General features: G+C 42.3%; 1 protein-coding gene across 2 annotated transcripts in view; it reads left to right on the top strand.

Annotated features, from left to right (window-relative positions):
* The first annotated feature begins 711 nt into the window (after positions 1–711).
* LOC127206709 (palmdelphin) overlaps positions 712–15,351 on the top strand; it is a 96,065-nt gene continuing 81,425 nt past the window's right edge. Inside the window, exon 1 of one of the 2 annotated variants that reach the window (XM_051166074.1) lies at positions 712–1,204. In XM_051166074.1, the coding sequence (XP_051022031.1) occupies positions 1,160–1,204 (45 nt within the window). In that variant the 5' untranslated portion in view covers positions 712–1,159. The remainder of the gene's footprint in view (positions 1,205–15,351) is intronic. The other variant, XM_051166073.1, reaches the window with a different exon arrangement.

The following is a 15,351-nucleotide window of genomic DNA, read 5'->3' as shown; positions in this document are numbered from 1 at the left end:
TAGGTAGGAAAAAGAAAACAAAGTCAATTGCTAAGCTTCCTGGTCTCTGCTTTGACCTGAGTTTCACTGAGCTTCACTGCCTTCCTCTAAAGGGGAGGATCTGAGCACCCAGGTTTACAGAATGCCTGGACACACTTTCACAGGCTCCCTCCTTTCTCTTGCATAACAGCTGAGGTCAAAATGTGCACCTTCCCGAAACTGAAGACCGTCATTTTTGAGTGGCATCCAAAAAAGGTGCCGCATTCCCCAGGCATCTGAGGATGGCACTGAGCGCTACCAGAGAGCCAACTTTTTAGTATCAGCACCTTAACACCTCTGATTTTTGCAAGACCTAAGATTCCAAGGTCTGTGACAGAAGGCTTGAGGTAGGACTCAGAGCGGGGAGCTGAGCTTCATGCAAATACTCTACTGTAAGAATTCTTGGATAACTGCAGGAGCCATCATGACACCTAAAGCCAAGCAGAGGGAGAGGGAGGATGACAAACAAGTGACTTGGCACTTCTGCCCCAGTCAGTCTCTATCTCTCTGTCTCTCTCTGTCCCTGTGTCTCTCTGTGTCTGTGTCTCTGTCTCCTCTCTCTCTCTCTCCCTCTCTCTCTCTCTCTCTCTCTCTCTCTCTCTCTCTCTCTCTCTCTCTCTCTCTCTGTGTGTGTGTGTGTGTGTGTGTGATCGTGTGATCTCTAGGGCCAGAGTGAGGTCAACTAAGTGAGGTAACATTAAACACAGACTCACAGGAACACGGGCTGCTCAGACACTCAGCACGACAGTTCCCTGAGCCACTCCTGGAAAATAATGACTTGGATAAGGAACAGTTAATAAGAAAATGTGCCTTGCTAACCGTGCACAGTACAACAAAGAGCTGGCAGCCCCTGAAGGAAAAGGGCTTGTGCGGCTGCCGTTCAAACTTGTCAGTCAACCCGTGCCAGCAGCCGCAGCGTCTGCCTCCCCAGCACACCCTCATTACATGTGTCTGGCCTCATCTGTGCGTCCTCGGCTCAGAGACACTCCTGACAAGTCGGGGATCTCTTCCTTTCTCGCTGGTGCAAAGAGCGGATTTCTCTCCTGTCTCTTCTGTCACCTCCAGCTCCTCTCCCCCTAGGAGGTACCTTGATTTATGGTAGCTTGGAACTTTCAGCGGCTGCCTGTCCTTGACTTTTAGAATGGAAGAAGCTGAGCTGGTGAAGGGAAGACTCCAGGCCATCACAGTAAGTCTGCATGCGGGCTTTAAGTGATTAAGGTGGTGCCTTACAGGAACCTGCACCGTTGCTGGCTGTCCTTGTCTCCTCACAAGTGGAAAAACAGAAGTGTCACCCTTCATGGGCTCCAGTCGGTCTGTTTCTCTTAACCCTTGTGACCCTCTATGACTCTGGGTTTCAAATGCTGAGATAAAGGGGGATGTTTCTAGATTTTACAGATGGTGTTTGCGTTTTAAATGGCAATCAAGGTTTTTTTTTTTAAGTAGTTTGTAAACTCTCCTTCACTTTCTGTGGACATTAGAAGTACAGTTTTTCCTTCAAGTTCCTTCTATCTAACAAAAAGTTTGAATAGATACCCAACTAGGAAACTTTTCAAAGCAATGAAAATAACCCCCAAATGTTCATTTTTTGAAAAGGTGGAACCAAAGGGAAGAATATGTGAGCGTGTTTTATTTTATTTTATTTTATTCATAATGTCATAGTATATTCCAGAAAACATAACAGAAGTAAAGCAAAGCTTGAAATATACTCTAGCGAAGTGTTAACCGAGAAAAAAGTAGGGAAGGCACACATCAGAGTAATTTTCAGAGATCAGTTTTCCCATGCACACGTAGCCCAAGTAAGATCTCAATAAAGGAATGCCATGCATGAGATGGATTTGGAAAATATTTCCCTAATGCTGGGAAGAAAACTCATACATTTTATGCTTGTTCTGGGAAAGAATCAAAGCAATAAATAAATTACTTCTCTTTCTCATTTGCTTCCCAATGTTGTGTCTGGCAGTAACCTGGAAGTCCCTGACCCCACCACCTATAGTCATTAGTAAAACTTTTGATAGTTTTTTTTTTTTTTGAGGAAAAGCAACAGTGAAAATCCATACCCCTGTGTGTCACATTTTCTGCCATTGAAATTAACTGTCAAAAAACGAAGTAAATGCTTTTTGGGAAAACTTATACTAAATCAAGGTAGGTAGGTAGGACATTATTCAACTTTTTGAGTTCAAAATCTCATAATTAATTTAGCTAATTTTAACTTAGATTTTGTTTGTTCGTTTGTTTTTACTAAGTGAATATTATGAGGTGGGGTTTTTTTTCTACCCAGAAAGGATTTAATAAATAAAAGAAATATTTTCATTACCAGTGAAAAGAGGCCAAGGGTCCACTGATAAGACTGGGTACCTTTCTATAGATAGCACTTTTAAATTTCTGAATTCTAATTACTGTATTTTTTTTTCCTTTCATCAAAACACCTTGGTCTGGATTTTATTTTAAATTTGTTTTGTTGTTGAACCCAGCCACAGCTTCAGCTGTCCTCCTTGAAGGGACAGGAACTCCACTGTGCTCTGTTGATCTTGGCATGGCCTTTCATGTTACAGCTGCTGGCTAAAGGTTACTTCACTGTACTGTGCGACTTGTTCAGAACTAGGTTTCATCTTTCTCCTCATAGCTTACATCTCCTGAAGAACCAAATGAAACAATGTACTAAGCGAAGCGCACACATAGACCTTCTTCTGCATCTATGCTGCTGAACTGGGAAACATTTCATGGTTAGGCTTTGTTATGTATGGTTTGTAGCTTGGACCATTTAGCGAACAAGACATGGTCCAAACAGATGGCTGTTATTCAGAAAGCCAGGGAATTTTCATTGAGGGTTCAAATGCAATTAAAAATAGAAGGATGGTCAAAATGGCTTTAAGGGAATTGCGTAGGTAGGTAGGTTCCTGAATATAGAGATATTTTTTATTATTAAAAATAATAAAAATTTCAAATTATCTCACAAGCCTAAACATATCTTATTAGAGTTAATTAAGTCTTTGAAGTAAGGTCACCAAATTTAGCTTGAAAGGAAAATTCTTGCTTAAAGCCTGTAGGGTAAGAACTGGCAAAAAGTTTATAGGAATGAATTTCCATTAACCTATACCTCACAGGGCACCGACACAGTTGTCACCACCTAGAGGGGAAACAGAGCAGTGCTGTGTCCATGGAAACAACACAACGGCTTTCTTCCTGAACACCCTGGGAAATGCCAGCTTTCTCCACCCTGGCCTTGCCCAGGAAGCCACCCCAACTATTCTTTCTTCCTACGAAAAGAAAATGCACAGTACCCAAGGAACGTTCAAGAACTGTCTCATTTTTGAAAGGCATTAAGATTACCGGACTCTGATCTAGACAGGAACTCAGAGATAATCACTTAACTGCTCTCCCACACTGAAGTAATTTTTATATTTGCTAATGACAACAACAGAACTCTCAATTCCCTAAAACACAACCACACACAGACTTCAGTGTGGAGGGACAAAACACAACAAACTTTGGCAGTGCCAGGGCTGGTTTTTTTTTTTTTTTAATTGAATTATGGTCCTCTAACTTATAGTAATAAAATAAACATATTGTCTTATCTTCATTCCTTTGAAAATGTTGGAAAATACAGCACCTAATACAGAAGTACTCAAATGGAGGTGCTCCTAAATCTTAGCTATCTGGAGATTACAGACTTGTGAACACAGGGTGTTTCCGGGAAAGGTTCTGATGAATTCTGAGAGCTGATGTCAATTGTAGAGGACAGACCTGATTAGGAGATGAGAGGTAACACATTAGCTGCTTTGTCTCTTCTTACTTAAAGGCTTAACTTTGATGGTTACAGCTATGCCTGTCAACTCATATGCTCATGCCTGTATTCAATTTACGATTATATACTGAGTCTCATGCATTTAAATTGAAAGTTCTATGAAGAAACTCTGGGGTGTCAGAGGGGAAAATGGAAGAGGGCTGCAGTTGTTCGTGGAGCGTTTTGAGAGGCGGGCCTCCCAAAGAGGGTAACACCTGGCCACAGGCGTGAAGGCAGCGGGCTCTGCAGGAAGTTAAACCGCAGTAGGACTCCGAAGCCAGAGCACCTGCCGAGGCCTCCCTCCATTTGGCAAGGGGCTGCAGAAAAGCTTGACATTGCAATCTCAGCATCGGAGCCAGATCTGCAGGCCAAAGCTGCCCATGACGCAAAACAACAAAGCTCTCTCACATTTCCCTGGATCCACTCCCTATTTCTTTCCACTCCCAGAGAATATTTTCTTGACTTGTAAATATAGGGGATTTAGGAGGCACGAAGTTCTTGCATAAAACAGAGGAAATCTCCCAATTAAAAAAAAGACATATTAAAATCATAACTTACTAGTAATCCCCGATACCTCTTTAGCTCACAGTTCCTGTGCGTGGGCACTCTCACTCACACTGTTCTGTTTTTGTCAATATTTGAGAATCATCCAACAGTCAGTAAAGTAACTGATCATCCAAAAGCAGACTTCCTGTTGAAATGTGAGGGCCCCACAAGCAACATGGAAGGACCAAATGTTTGAGATTTCAAAGTAATGGCACCAAAAAATACTAAAATTAGAACTGGGCCCACTGGCTCCTGTGACATCACAAGCCACATGACCCAGAAATCATTAATATCTGTGTGTTCCACATTACCTCTCTCTCTACCTATGCAAATGAAATAGTGACACCCAGAGCAAGCCAATTTGGTTCCTGACAAGCTGTATACCTTTTCGTTGTGCCTGGGCCACTGTACTGTGTAGGTTTGAAGACTCGGTTTTGATAGGAGTATGTCATGCGCCACTGTTAAGCATACCACTGAGTTAAGACATAGACACAAAGACAACTTCCGGTTTGTTGGACGTGTGAAGACACGGCCCTATGCCAGAGTCTTTGAACTATGCAGCCCTGCCGTTCTCCACGGTGCTGTACCAAGATGACATGTTTCTTCCACAGAAGGAGAGGTTTCCTCAAACAATGTCCCAGGCACTGTTTGTTTGCCAAACATAACAGCCCACCCATATGGGAGGTCATGGGATGAGGTACCATAATCCTGATAGCTCATTGAGGAAACTGTTTCTTGATAGTGAGAAGATTTTTTCCAATGTGCTACCAACTGATAAAGCTGCTGTGTTAAATCTGCTGCTGACAGAATTTTCTGGACCTCAGTGGATAGTCTAAAGAAAAATGTTTCTTTAGAAAACTATGATTAAAACAAACTCTAATCTTAGTGTTTAACTACAGTCTAAACAAATGTCACATATTTCAGTGCTAATATTGAAACAGATTTCCACTTTCCCATCTCCAATTCTCGAACAATATTTATGATGAGCAATTCAGGTGGGGCAAGAAAAATCCTTGGCGGATAGTCATTGAACAATGTTTTCTTTTTCTTTTCCCTTCCTTTCCTTTCTTTTTCTTTTTCTTCTTCTTCCTCTTCTTCCTCTTCTTCTTCCTCTTCTTTTTCTTCTTTTTCTTCTTTTTGTTTGTTTGTTCATTTTTTAAGACAGGGTTTCCTTGTGTAGTCTTGACTGTCCTAGAACTAGTTCTGTAGACCAGGCTGGCCTCAAACTCACAGAAATCCATCTGCCTCTGCCTCCCAAGTGCTGGGATTAAAGGCGTGTACCACGACCATTCAGCTTGAATCATGTTTTCTAACACAAATTATTTCTCTACCACCTGCAGTCTCCTCTCACCTTCACCAATCTGCCATGAGTAGAAGTGGGCAGAGACTCCAGTGCCATTTCAGAAGCACTTGGTACCCTTTTTACAATGGTTTGAAGGACTCAAAGTGAATTCTCAGAGTATACACTGTTCCAACCTCCATTACCTCCTCCCTGGCCGCCCCCCACAGCCATTACAGTCACTTCCTCCCTGCCAGGACTGATTAAATCCAGGATATCTTTGTATCTTTCTGCTACCTCAACAATTAACTCAACAGTAGCTGATATACCAGAATAATAACATTAGGAGGAGGAGGAGAATAATAAATAAGTGAATGAATGGACAAATACAGTCCAAGCTGTGAAGTGGTGGGACAAGCTAATCATGGGGCCTACTAATAGATTTTTTTCCACTGAAGACCCAGCCAATTTGGCCATAGCCTCTTAGTAATTCAGAAGCTTGTTTGCATATCATTGTTTGATGTCATTGTTCATTAGCATAAACCAGAAAGAATAGACAGAGGAGTGAAAGAGCACAGCCCTAAAGGATTAGAACGTGCTTTAAGGTTAGGGAAGGAGGTTAAATTTGGATAATGCAATGAGGTTTGGGAAACTGGAGCTTTTGAACTCATTCTGTAAGTAGTGGTAACAGCCCAGAGCCCTACTGCCATGGCTGACTTAAGAATGGAGGTGCAGGGCTGGAGAGATGGCTCAATGGTTAAGAGCACTGACTGCTCTTCCAGAGGTCCTGAGTTCAATTCCCAGCAACCACATGGTGGCTCACAACCATCTATAATGTGATCTGATGCCCTCTTCTGCAGATAAAGCACTCATATACAATAAATAAATAAATTTTTTTTAAAAAGAATGGAGGTGCAGAGGCTAGAAAGATGGCTCAGCAGTCAAGAGTACTGGCTGCTCTTTCAGAGGACTTACGTTAGCTTGCCAGCACCCATATGGTGGCTCACAACTATCCTTAACTCCATTTCCAGGGGATCCAATGCCCTCTTCTAGGCCCTGCAGGCACTACACACATGGTACACAGACAATCACACAAGCAGAAACACCCATACACATTTTTTTAAAGATACAAAAGTAAACATAAGTAAAAATAAGATAAAAATCAATCAATCTTATTTTTACGGTAAGAAGAAATAAGGTTCCTGAGCCACATGCAGAGATCATAGGACCCAGAAATCAGCGGTTTCTTTCTCCATGTTCTCATCCTCTGTATTCATGTCCTCAGCCAGAACTTCCTGTGTGCGGTGGCTCTGGACACTTTTCCATGTGGGAACAACTCTCTGTTCTATTCCTCCATGGTGGCTCCGGCCACTGAGGCCACACAGGTTTACTTTATGATCTTTCAAGTTTCCTGAAAACATTTTTGATAGTAAAATTTCAGTCCACTCCTACTTCATTCTTGACAACTTGATACAGAAAGTTATCTACAGAGTTTCGTTTATATGTTTGTTGCACTTAGTTTCGGTTTTCTTTCTGTCCTCTTGCAGAGCACTGCTTTTAAAAATACTAAGAGAGTTGATTTCAAGAAGGGAGCTCGGTTAGTAGACACTGGTCTAGGAGGCATGAGGAGCTGACTTTAACCCCCAAAACCCACATTACAAAAGCCCCGTCATGATAGAGTATGCTTGTAATCCTGGGAAAGCAGAGACAAGCTGATGGCGCTCACTGGCCGGCCAGCTCTAAGCCAATGAGAGATCTTGTCTCAAAAACCAAACTGGGTAGAATCTGAGGAATGATTCAGAAGGGCCTCTGGACTTCATATGCACATGAGTACATGTGTACACACACACACACACACACACACACACACATACCAGCTTCACACTAATATCCCTTTCAGCTAACATTTCCACAAACTTGCAAACCAGTGTGTTTGAATCTTTTGTCACGGCTGTGATAAGATACCTGAGAGGACAGCCAAGGGAAGAGAGACTGATTCCAGCCCACAGTTTCAGCGGTGTCGTCCTCTGATGGTGCTTGTCCCCATGCCCGTGGGCAGAGCGCCATGATGACAGTGGTATGTAGTGGAAGAGCACAGGGAAAAGAGCAGAGGACCCAAGCAGAGTCTTCCCAGGCACTACACCCCAGCAGCCTGCTACCTCTAGCTCGGCACTTCTCAACCTGTGGGTTGTGACCCCCTTGGGGTGTCAAGTGACCCTTTCACAGGGGTGGCTGAAGACCATTGGAAAACACAGATATTTATATTACGATTCATAACAGCAGCAAAATTGCAGTTATGGAGGAGCAACCAGAATGAGTTTATGGTTGAGGGTCCCCACAACATGAGGAACTCTTTCAAAGGGCCGCAGCATTAAGAAGGCTGAGAACTTTTGACCTAGCTAGTTCCCATCTCCTGAAGCTCCCACCACCTCCCACATCAGCACCAGCAGCTGAAGACTGAGCAATCACAACCAGAACCCACAGGGTACATTCCCATGTTTACACCATAACAATGAGGCTTTGTGTAAGGGCACGGGAAAACCACAGAATACTAGGTTCTGATGATGTAGGTGTCTTGGTTCCTGGGTTCTTTCACATACAGTACAGATATAAACATGGACCCAGCCTTACAGAGATTTGAGGACAGCTAAAGAAATTAATGTGTTTATGTATTTGCCTGTGTTAGGTGGTTTCTGACACAAACAGTCAGTGTTAGACATTGTTTGGACTGTCATAATCATTATCTCTAGAACTTGAAATACTTGAACCACACAGGAGAGAAAATGCGAGTTTCAAATATTTCGGCTTGTTGTTTTGTTCTGGAGTGCTGAGGATGAACCAAGACCTCACACATTCTAGGTAAACGACATTAAGCTATGTGCTCACCCTAAGCCTTTCTTTTCTTTTCTTTTCTTTTAAGGTTTATTCATTATGTATACAATAGTCTGCCAGAATGTATGCCTGTCCACCACAATAGGGCACCAGATCTCATTATAGACTGTTGTGAGTCACCATGTGGTTGCTGGGAATTGAACTCAGGACCATTGGAAGAACAGACAGTGCTCGTAACCTCTGAGCTGTCTCTCCAGCCCCTCACCCTAAACCTTTGCTTTATAGCATCAAATCCTGCCTCCTGGACATTGCTATCTAAACACAACATGCCTTGTCTAAGTAAAACTCACTCGATAATGTTGGCAGGGAATAGTCAATACATTTTCAGTCTCCAAATACTCATAATTCACTTTTATACCTCTTCCAAAACTTGAGGCATTTGCCGTTTTGTATCATGTACTATCTTTCACTTTGTCCAAGATTTCAAGGAGATTGCATCATTTTTTACCATCACGTTTATAAGTTTTTCTTCCCTCTGAAATGAAGCCCACCAGAGACAGAAAAACCCAGTGCCTCTGTTAGAGGCCCCGTGTCCTCTCAAGCATCAATTTCTCCTTAGCTACTCATATTCTGCCCTTTCTAGGACCACGATTTTTCTCTTAAATTAAGACAATGAACACAAAATATGAGTGGAACAGTCTTATTTTATCTGTCATCCTAATACATGTTACACTGTGTATGTAGTCAGTAGTTTTACTATTTCTATTATTTTGTAATCACCATAATGCAACACACACCTACTTGTTGGTCTGTATTTGTCATCTTCATGTCTTCTTAATTTTGTGCCATTTATACTATTAAAATGGTTGCCACTGTTCTATATTTATTTTTGTTTGTGTGAGGTCATTGGGAAGGTCCCAGCTAGATATTAAACTATTTCATCTGGCTTGTTTTGTTTGATTCATAGCTTTCTTCGCTTCTCTTCATGTCTGAGATGACTTTTCATTGTGTTTACATATTTCCACTTACAAACCACCTGTGTCTCATAATCTGTCTTCTCCTCTATTGACATGCTGTTCCTTTTTCAAGAATTCTTTCCTAATGCTGGTTATCAGGACCCTGCAGGCTGGGCAAGCACACTGCCACTGTGCTATTCTACCAACCACCTAGAGAATTTTTTAATAACTTTTTCCAAGAATTCTTTCAATCGACTTTCACTAAAATTTAGTAAACTTCTTTATGGAGTCAGAATGTGTCTTCAAGAAAAGTGTGTTTGCTGGGCATGGTGGCGCACGCCTTTAATCCCAGCACTCGGGAGGCAGAGGCAGGCGGATTGCTGTGAGTTCAAGGCCAGCCTGGTCTACAAAGTGAGTCCAGGATGGCCAAGGCTACACAGAGAAACCCTGTCTTGAAAAACCAAAAAAAAAAAAAGAAAAAAAAAAGAAAAAGGAAAAAGAAACGTGTGTTTGCACATGCCTCACTCTCATCTTCAACCAGCTGTGCCTGTTGGTCGTATTTAAAGTTAAATAATCAATTGCTACTGTTATTCTTCTGATCCCAAGGGTGAAAATAACAGCAAACAGGTCACAAGTGACTCAGCTTCTAGGAGAATGAGTCGGAAAACAGTTGACTAATCAGATTCTGCCGCCGCTCTAACCTGCCCCTCCCAGTTTCTTCTCCAGCTGGTTCAGGAAAACACAACCGATGCTCTTTCTGTCCAAGCAGGATCTAGTCAGTCACGGGATGCCTCTTTCCTTACTTTCACCTAACTTTACCTCTGTGCTCTCTCTCATTCATGCTTTTCCTTGTCTTGTGGAGACCGTGTTGAGAAGTGAATGGAGCCCGGGACTAGGAATTCATGGGATCTTCTTACTTACTAAGAAAAAGCTTATGAAGCAAGTTGCTTTACTACTTAAAGTAAACTCTCGCATGTAAAATGAGTATTTGGACCACAAGGGCGATAAATCTCTTACAATTTGCCATTCCACAGCACAGTTATCATTATGATGTCTTGCTTCTTTTAGTCACGTGACCCAATTCATCACGTTTCATTATAAATAATATCTGACTGAGTCTAAAACTTGTACGTGAAAGTTTTCTATTCCTGAGGCCAAAGAGCTTCACGGGGGCTCTTCCTCAGCCTTCCTTCTTGAAAGGGCAGTTGTGGCCAAAGGACACACCAAGACCACGTGCTTAGCACAAAGGAGATTTATCTGTCTCAGAAAGATAAAGAGCAAAGAATGTGAGACAAGGGGGTGAGGGGAGAGAGACTTGTCCCAGAGGGAGAAAGGACTGTCTCTGGATAGAGGAGACAGACATGACCCATGGGCAAATGGCAGCTTATCAAGGAAAAAGAGAAAACCCAGTGTTAGGATGAGACGTTTAATTTTAATTGAGCATCTAATTATGTGAGCCAGGGGTGGGGTGGGGACTTTTGATTACTGGACTTCAATACTTTGATAGCTGGACTTTGGTGGCCAGCCTCAGGAGGAGAAAGTAGCCAAGTAAGGGAATAGACCTTGGTGGTTACCTTTAGGAACGCAATCTAACAGTTTAAGTAGAGGGAATTGGGGAGAAGGGTAAAAGGCAAAATCTGTTGGCACTGTGTTTGCCATGCTTGCTTCGACCTGCTAGAGGCCTCCAATTCCCATCATGCTCTCGTCCAGAGCTTCCCTACCTGCGTCTCTAGCTCACGGTCTTCCTTAATCCAAGCACGTAGCACCTAGCTCCTCCAAGTAGTCCCAAAGCCACCTCAAACTCGATGGGAGTCCCAAAGTCTTCTCTCCTCTCTGCCAAGTGTCCCCATTCCTGTGAATGAATCGGCTCTTCTCTGTGACTTAGCTCTTATCCCACGTGACCTTGCTTTCCCCTCCTCCATGTTTGTTTCTCAGGATCCGTTCATTCTGCACTCATGGTTTCCCCTTCAGTGTCTCCACCCACTACACCACGAGGCTATGTTCAATTTGTACAAAATAATTATTTTAACTGTTCTTTTCTCTCTGAAAACTCTTTATTGCTTACTATCTTAAACATAAAATCCCAAGGCCCTTGTTGTGGCAATTCAAGAGTCTCCATTAGCAATCAATATGGTTTTGCCTGTTATTCTTAGTTTATTACATTCTACTCGTCATATAGCAATTGAGAGTCGATATTTACTGTTACCAATAATGTCCAGTGATCCCTATTTCAGACTCTGGCTCACACTGGACTTTTTACCTGAGTGACCTTTCTCCCAGTTCTCTAGTCCCCAGCCACCACCCACCTCGTGCACTCAGGGGTTGTTCCAGAGTCTCTCCTAATCTTGTCAGCTAGAAGTAACCTCTCCCAGTCTCTTCTCAACCTCATAGGACCTTCCTTTTGCCTTAAGTAATGATTGTCACTTTATTTCTCAGAGGCTGCAGTTTCTTGCAGAAATTATTTTTTTCATGAGAATGTAAAAATATTTTTTAAAAAGTATCTCCTTCTGAATCATTTATTTGTTCATTCACTATAATGTGTGTGTGTCATGTGTTTATGTGAATGCAGGCATCTTGCACATGCGGAGGTCAGAAGACAATTTTTAGGAGTCCGTCCTCTCCTTCCACCTTGTTAAAACAAGTGTCTCTCGTGTTTCTGTCTCCCATCTCACCGGAGCACTGGAATTACAGAAGCATGCTGCCACATCTGGCTTTTTTGTTGTTTTGTTTTTTAAGACAGGGTCTCACTCTATAGCCCTGGATAGCAAGTAACTCATTATGCTGACCCAGCTGTGCTGAAACTCACAGAGATCCACCTCCCTCTGCATTAAAGACATGTGCCATCCTACCTGGCCAGGCAGTTTTGGGGTTTGGGGTTTGTTGTTGTTCTGTTTTTGTTTTTGTTTGTTTGTTTGTTTTTGTGACAGGGTTTTTTCTGTGTAAACCTGGCTGTTCTGAAACTCACTATGAACACCAGGCTGACCTCAAAACCACAGAGATCTGCCTGCCTCTGCATCTCAAGTGCCGGGATTAAGGGAGTGCTCCACTATGCACAGCCTATGTGTTTTGTTTTGTTTTAATGTGGTTTCTGGAGACCCAACTCAGATCATCAAGTTTCCACACCAAATATTTTATCCACTGAACCATCTTGCCAGGGCTTCCATAGTTTTGAAACACTGCACAGCTTCTACTGTAGTGAATACTACAGTTGTACATCAGTATCTCAGTATCGGATAAATTAATAATAAAATAACTTAATATAAATTCTGCTTTGAAGAATCAATCATACATGACTATTATTGATCAATAATTAATCAACAGATTCTTCACAATATATTCTTAGGTAGTATGCTTACTTTTATGAAGCATGAGATTGGGTAATATCTTTTATACCACATGGCCGTCAGGACCTTCAGTTGCACAAAATGAGTAGATTAATTTTCAAAATAAGAGATAGCCTCTTGCAGAATTGGAATTTGTGGCTCTCAACTGCTGAAATGAGCTAAGCAAAGCAGCCAAAAACCCAGGCAGTTGCTCAGTAAACAAAAAGTCTAATTGTACACCAATGAAGTAGTCAGCAATAAACGTCACTCGGAATAGTCACAGTAATAAATGTCTGGCATGCCAACTCACACACTAGAGAATTTGGGGGCTTGGGTGGCTGGGCACATTCATTTGTTTCATGCTAGGTTGGAGAGGATCTAGCTGGCTGGTAACCTCCAGTACAGTAAACCTCCATATAAAACTTAAGGTCGACTCACAGTTTATTTGGCAGTATTGAAACTAAATTATTCTCAGATTATTTTTTTCAGCAATGCTTATATATTACTATTAAGCTTAGCCAAGGAATAATCATCTACTGCTCATTATCAGCTTATAAGAAAAAAAACCCACTCCTATCTTAAAATAGGAACATGCCTATAACATTATAAAATTACCTACCCCACCTGCCTTGACTGAGGGAAGAGAGGCATCACATTACCTCAAGTGACAAAACACTGACATCCCTAAGCAACACTTGCATAAACCCCATGTTGCCAAAACATTTAGAAGTCCTGTCTCTACCCACAGTTTCCACTGCATGATTACTGACCCCAAGAGAAAATCCGCAGCGACTAGGGAGGTATCGCTGGCTTCTTCAGCAGTCACTGAATCACATGTCCTGTGCACCTCTCTGTGAGCTACTCCTGGAGAAGGAGGAAGAGCATCCCCCACCTCTCACCTCTAGCTCCCACCCCCACCCCCGACCCACCTGACCCACCTGACGGACCCACCCCAGGGAACTCAAGTAATGATGGCTCCCAGTCCTGACTCTGTCCTGGGGCTGCCTCTGAACCTCCGGGATTCAGAATGCAGAGGACAAAGAGAGACAGTAGGGCTTGCTTAAGGAACGTCTTACTTAAGAAAATGCTACAGTGACATGGTTAAGAGCTGGTCGCAAGCTGTCCAGCTTCAAATCCTGACTCTGTCCCTTGGTAGTGATTAGAATGTGAAGTTAATCTCCCTCAACCGTCCATTTCCCCTTTTGTAAAAAGACAGCTATCATGGCATGTCTTCCCTACTATAATTTATTTGAATGAGATAGTGCCAATGAGGCACTTAACACAAGGTTTGGCCAAACAAAATGCAGCTTGTTGGCATCTAAGTGGCCTGCCTTTAAGTTGCTTAGCAACATCTGACATCATCATCTGCCTCCAACCACCAGCCACCACAGGCACCAGATAGAAAAAGGAGGAATCGCCTAGCCTCTCCTCTCTCTGTCTCTCTGTCTGTCTGTCTGTCTCTCTCTCTCTCTCTCTCTCTCTCTCTCTCTCTCTCTCTCTCTCTCTCTCTCCCCCTCCCTCCCTCCCTCCCTCCCTCTTTCCCTCCCTCACCCTGCCTCTCTCTCTCTGGGGCACCCTCTTTCCTTTTCTCTTTCACTCTTACCATCTCTGGCTCTGCCTGCCTCTACCCTCATGGCCCAGTCAGGTCCTAACTCCTCTCTACTTCACTTCCCTCAAATAAATCTCTCTATATCAGATCTTTTGTATGTCATTCTATTTATTTTTAGATACTAACACTTCTAATGTTTTTCAATCACAATAGAGAATTGACCCACAGAGGTTTACAGAATTTTGTGACCAGTAGTTAGATTGCATGTCCCCCACAGAAAAGAAAAACAAACCAAAAACTAAAAAAAAAAAAAATTTTATGTGATTATAAAGGCTCAAGCTTGTTTGTTGCTTAGTTATTTTTCCCCCAAAGGACTGTTTATGAAATATAAAAAGGCAATGTTGATGAAGTCACGAATTCTTCCTACACACAAAAGGAAGCCCAGCACAACAGCTGGGGAACAGTGTGTTGTTTTCTTCACCGAATGGACCTGAACTAACACATCAAAAAAGAAGAGGTTTTAATCTTCAAAGGGACCACATCAGGAAGCTGTGTACTTGTTTCAATAACTCTGCCAAATATTTTCATAGTCTTCCTTCTGTGTGAGCTCCTGACTGGGCCTGAGATTTTTTTTTTCAGGTGCCCTTGTTGGCAACAAAATTTTATGCACTGACAACTTTTAGTTTGCAAGCAGATTTAAGACAAACCCCGTATGAATAAGATGGCGAATGATATCAGCTCAGGGTTATTTTTTTTTTTTTTCTTTTTAATGAGAAAATAAGGATTTTTTCTTTTCCTTTTAACTTGGCTAATCAAATGTATAGATTCCAGCCAGTGCATCTCTAAAGCATTTAGGATCGACAGAAGTGCTGTCAGCATGAGCCAGTTGCTTTCTGTATGGATGCTATGTTAGGTAGTTATGTACTGAATGTCACTAAGCAGACACCCCTTAAGTGCTGAGAACGGTCCCGGGTACTACTTTGTGCCGTGTTCAGAGCTTATAATGTAGATACTTTCAGTTTCCCCATTTCACAGACAAGGTCATTCAGGTGCCATGGTATTTT

The sequence above is a fragment of the Acomys russatus genome, chromosome 23, assembly GCF_903995435.1.
Source record: "Acomys russatus chromosome 23, mAcoRus1.1, whole genome shotgun sequence".
Classification (NCBI taxonomy): domain Eukaryota; kingdom Metazoa; phylum Chordata; class Mammalia; order Rodentia; family Muridae; genus Acomys; species Acomys russatus.
The sequence above is the reverse complement of the archived record's forward strand: the minus strand, read 5'-3'. Positions and strand labels throughout refer to the sequence as shown.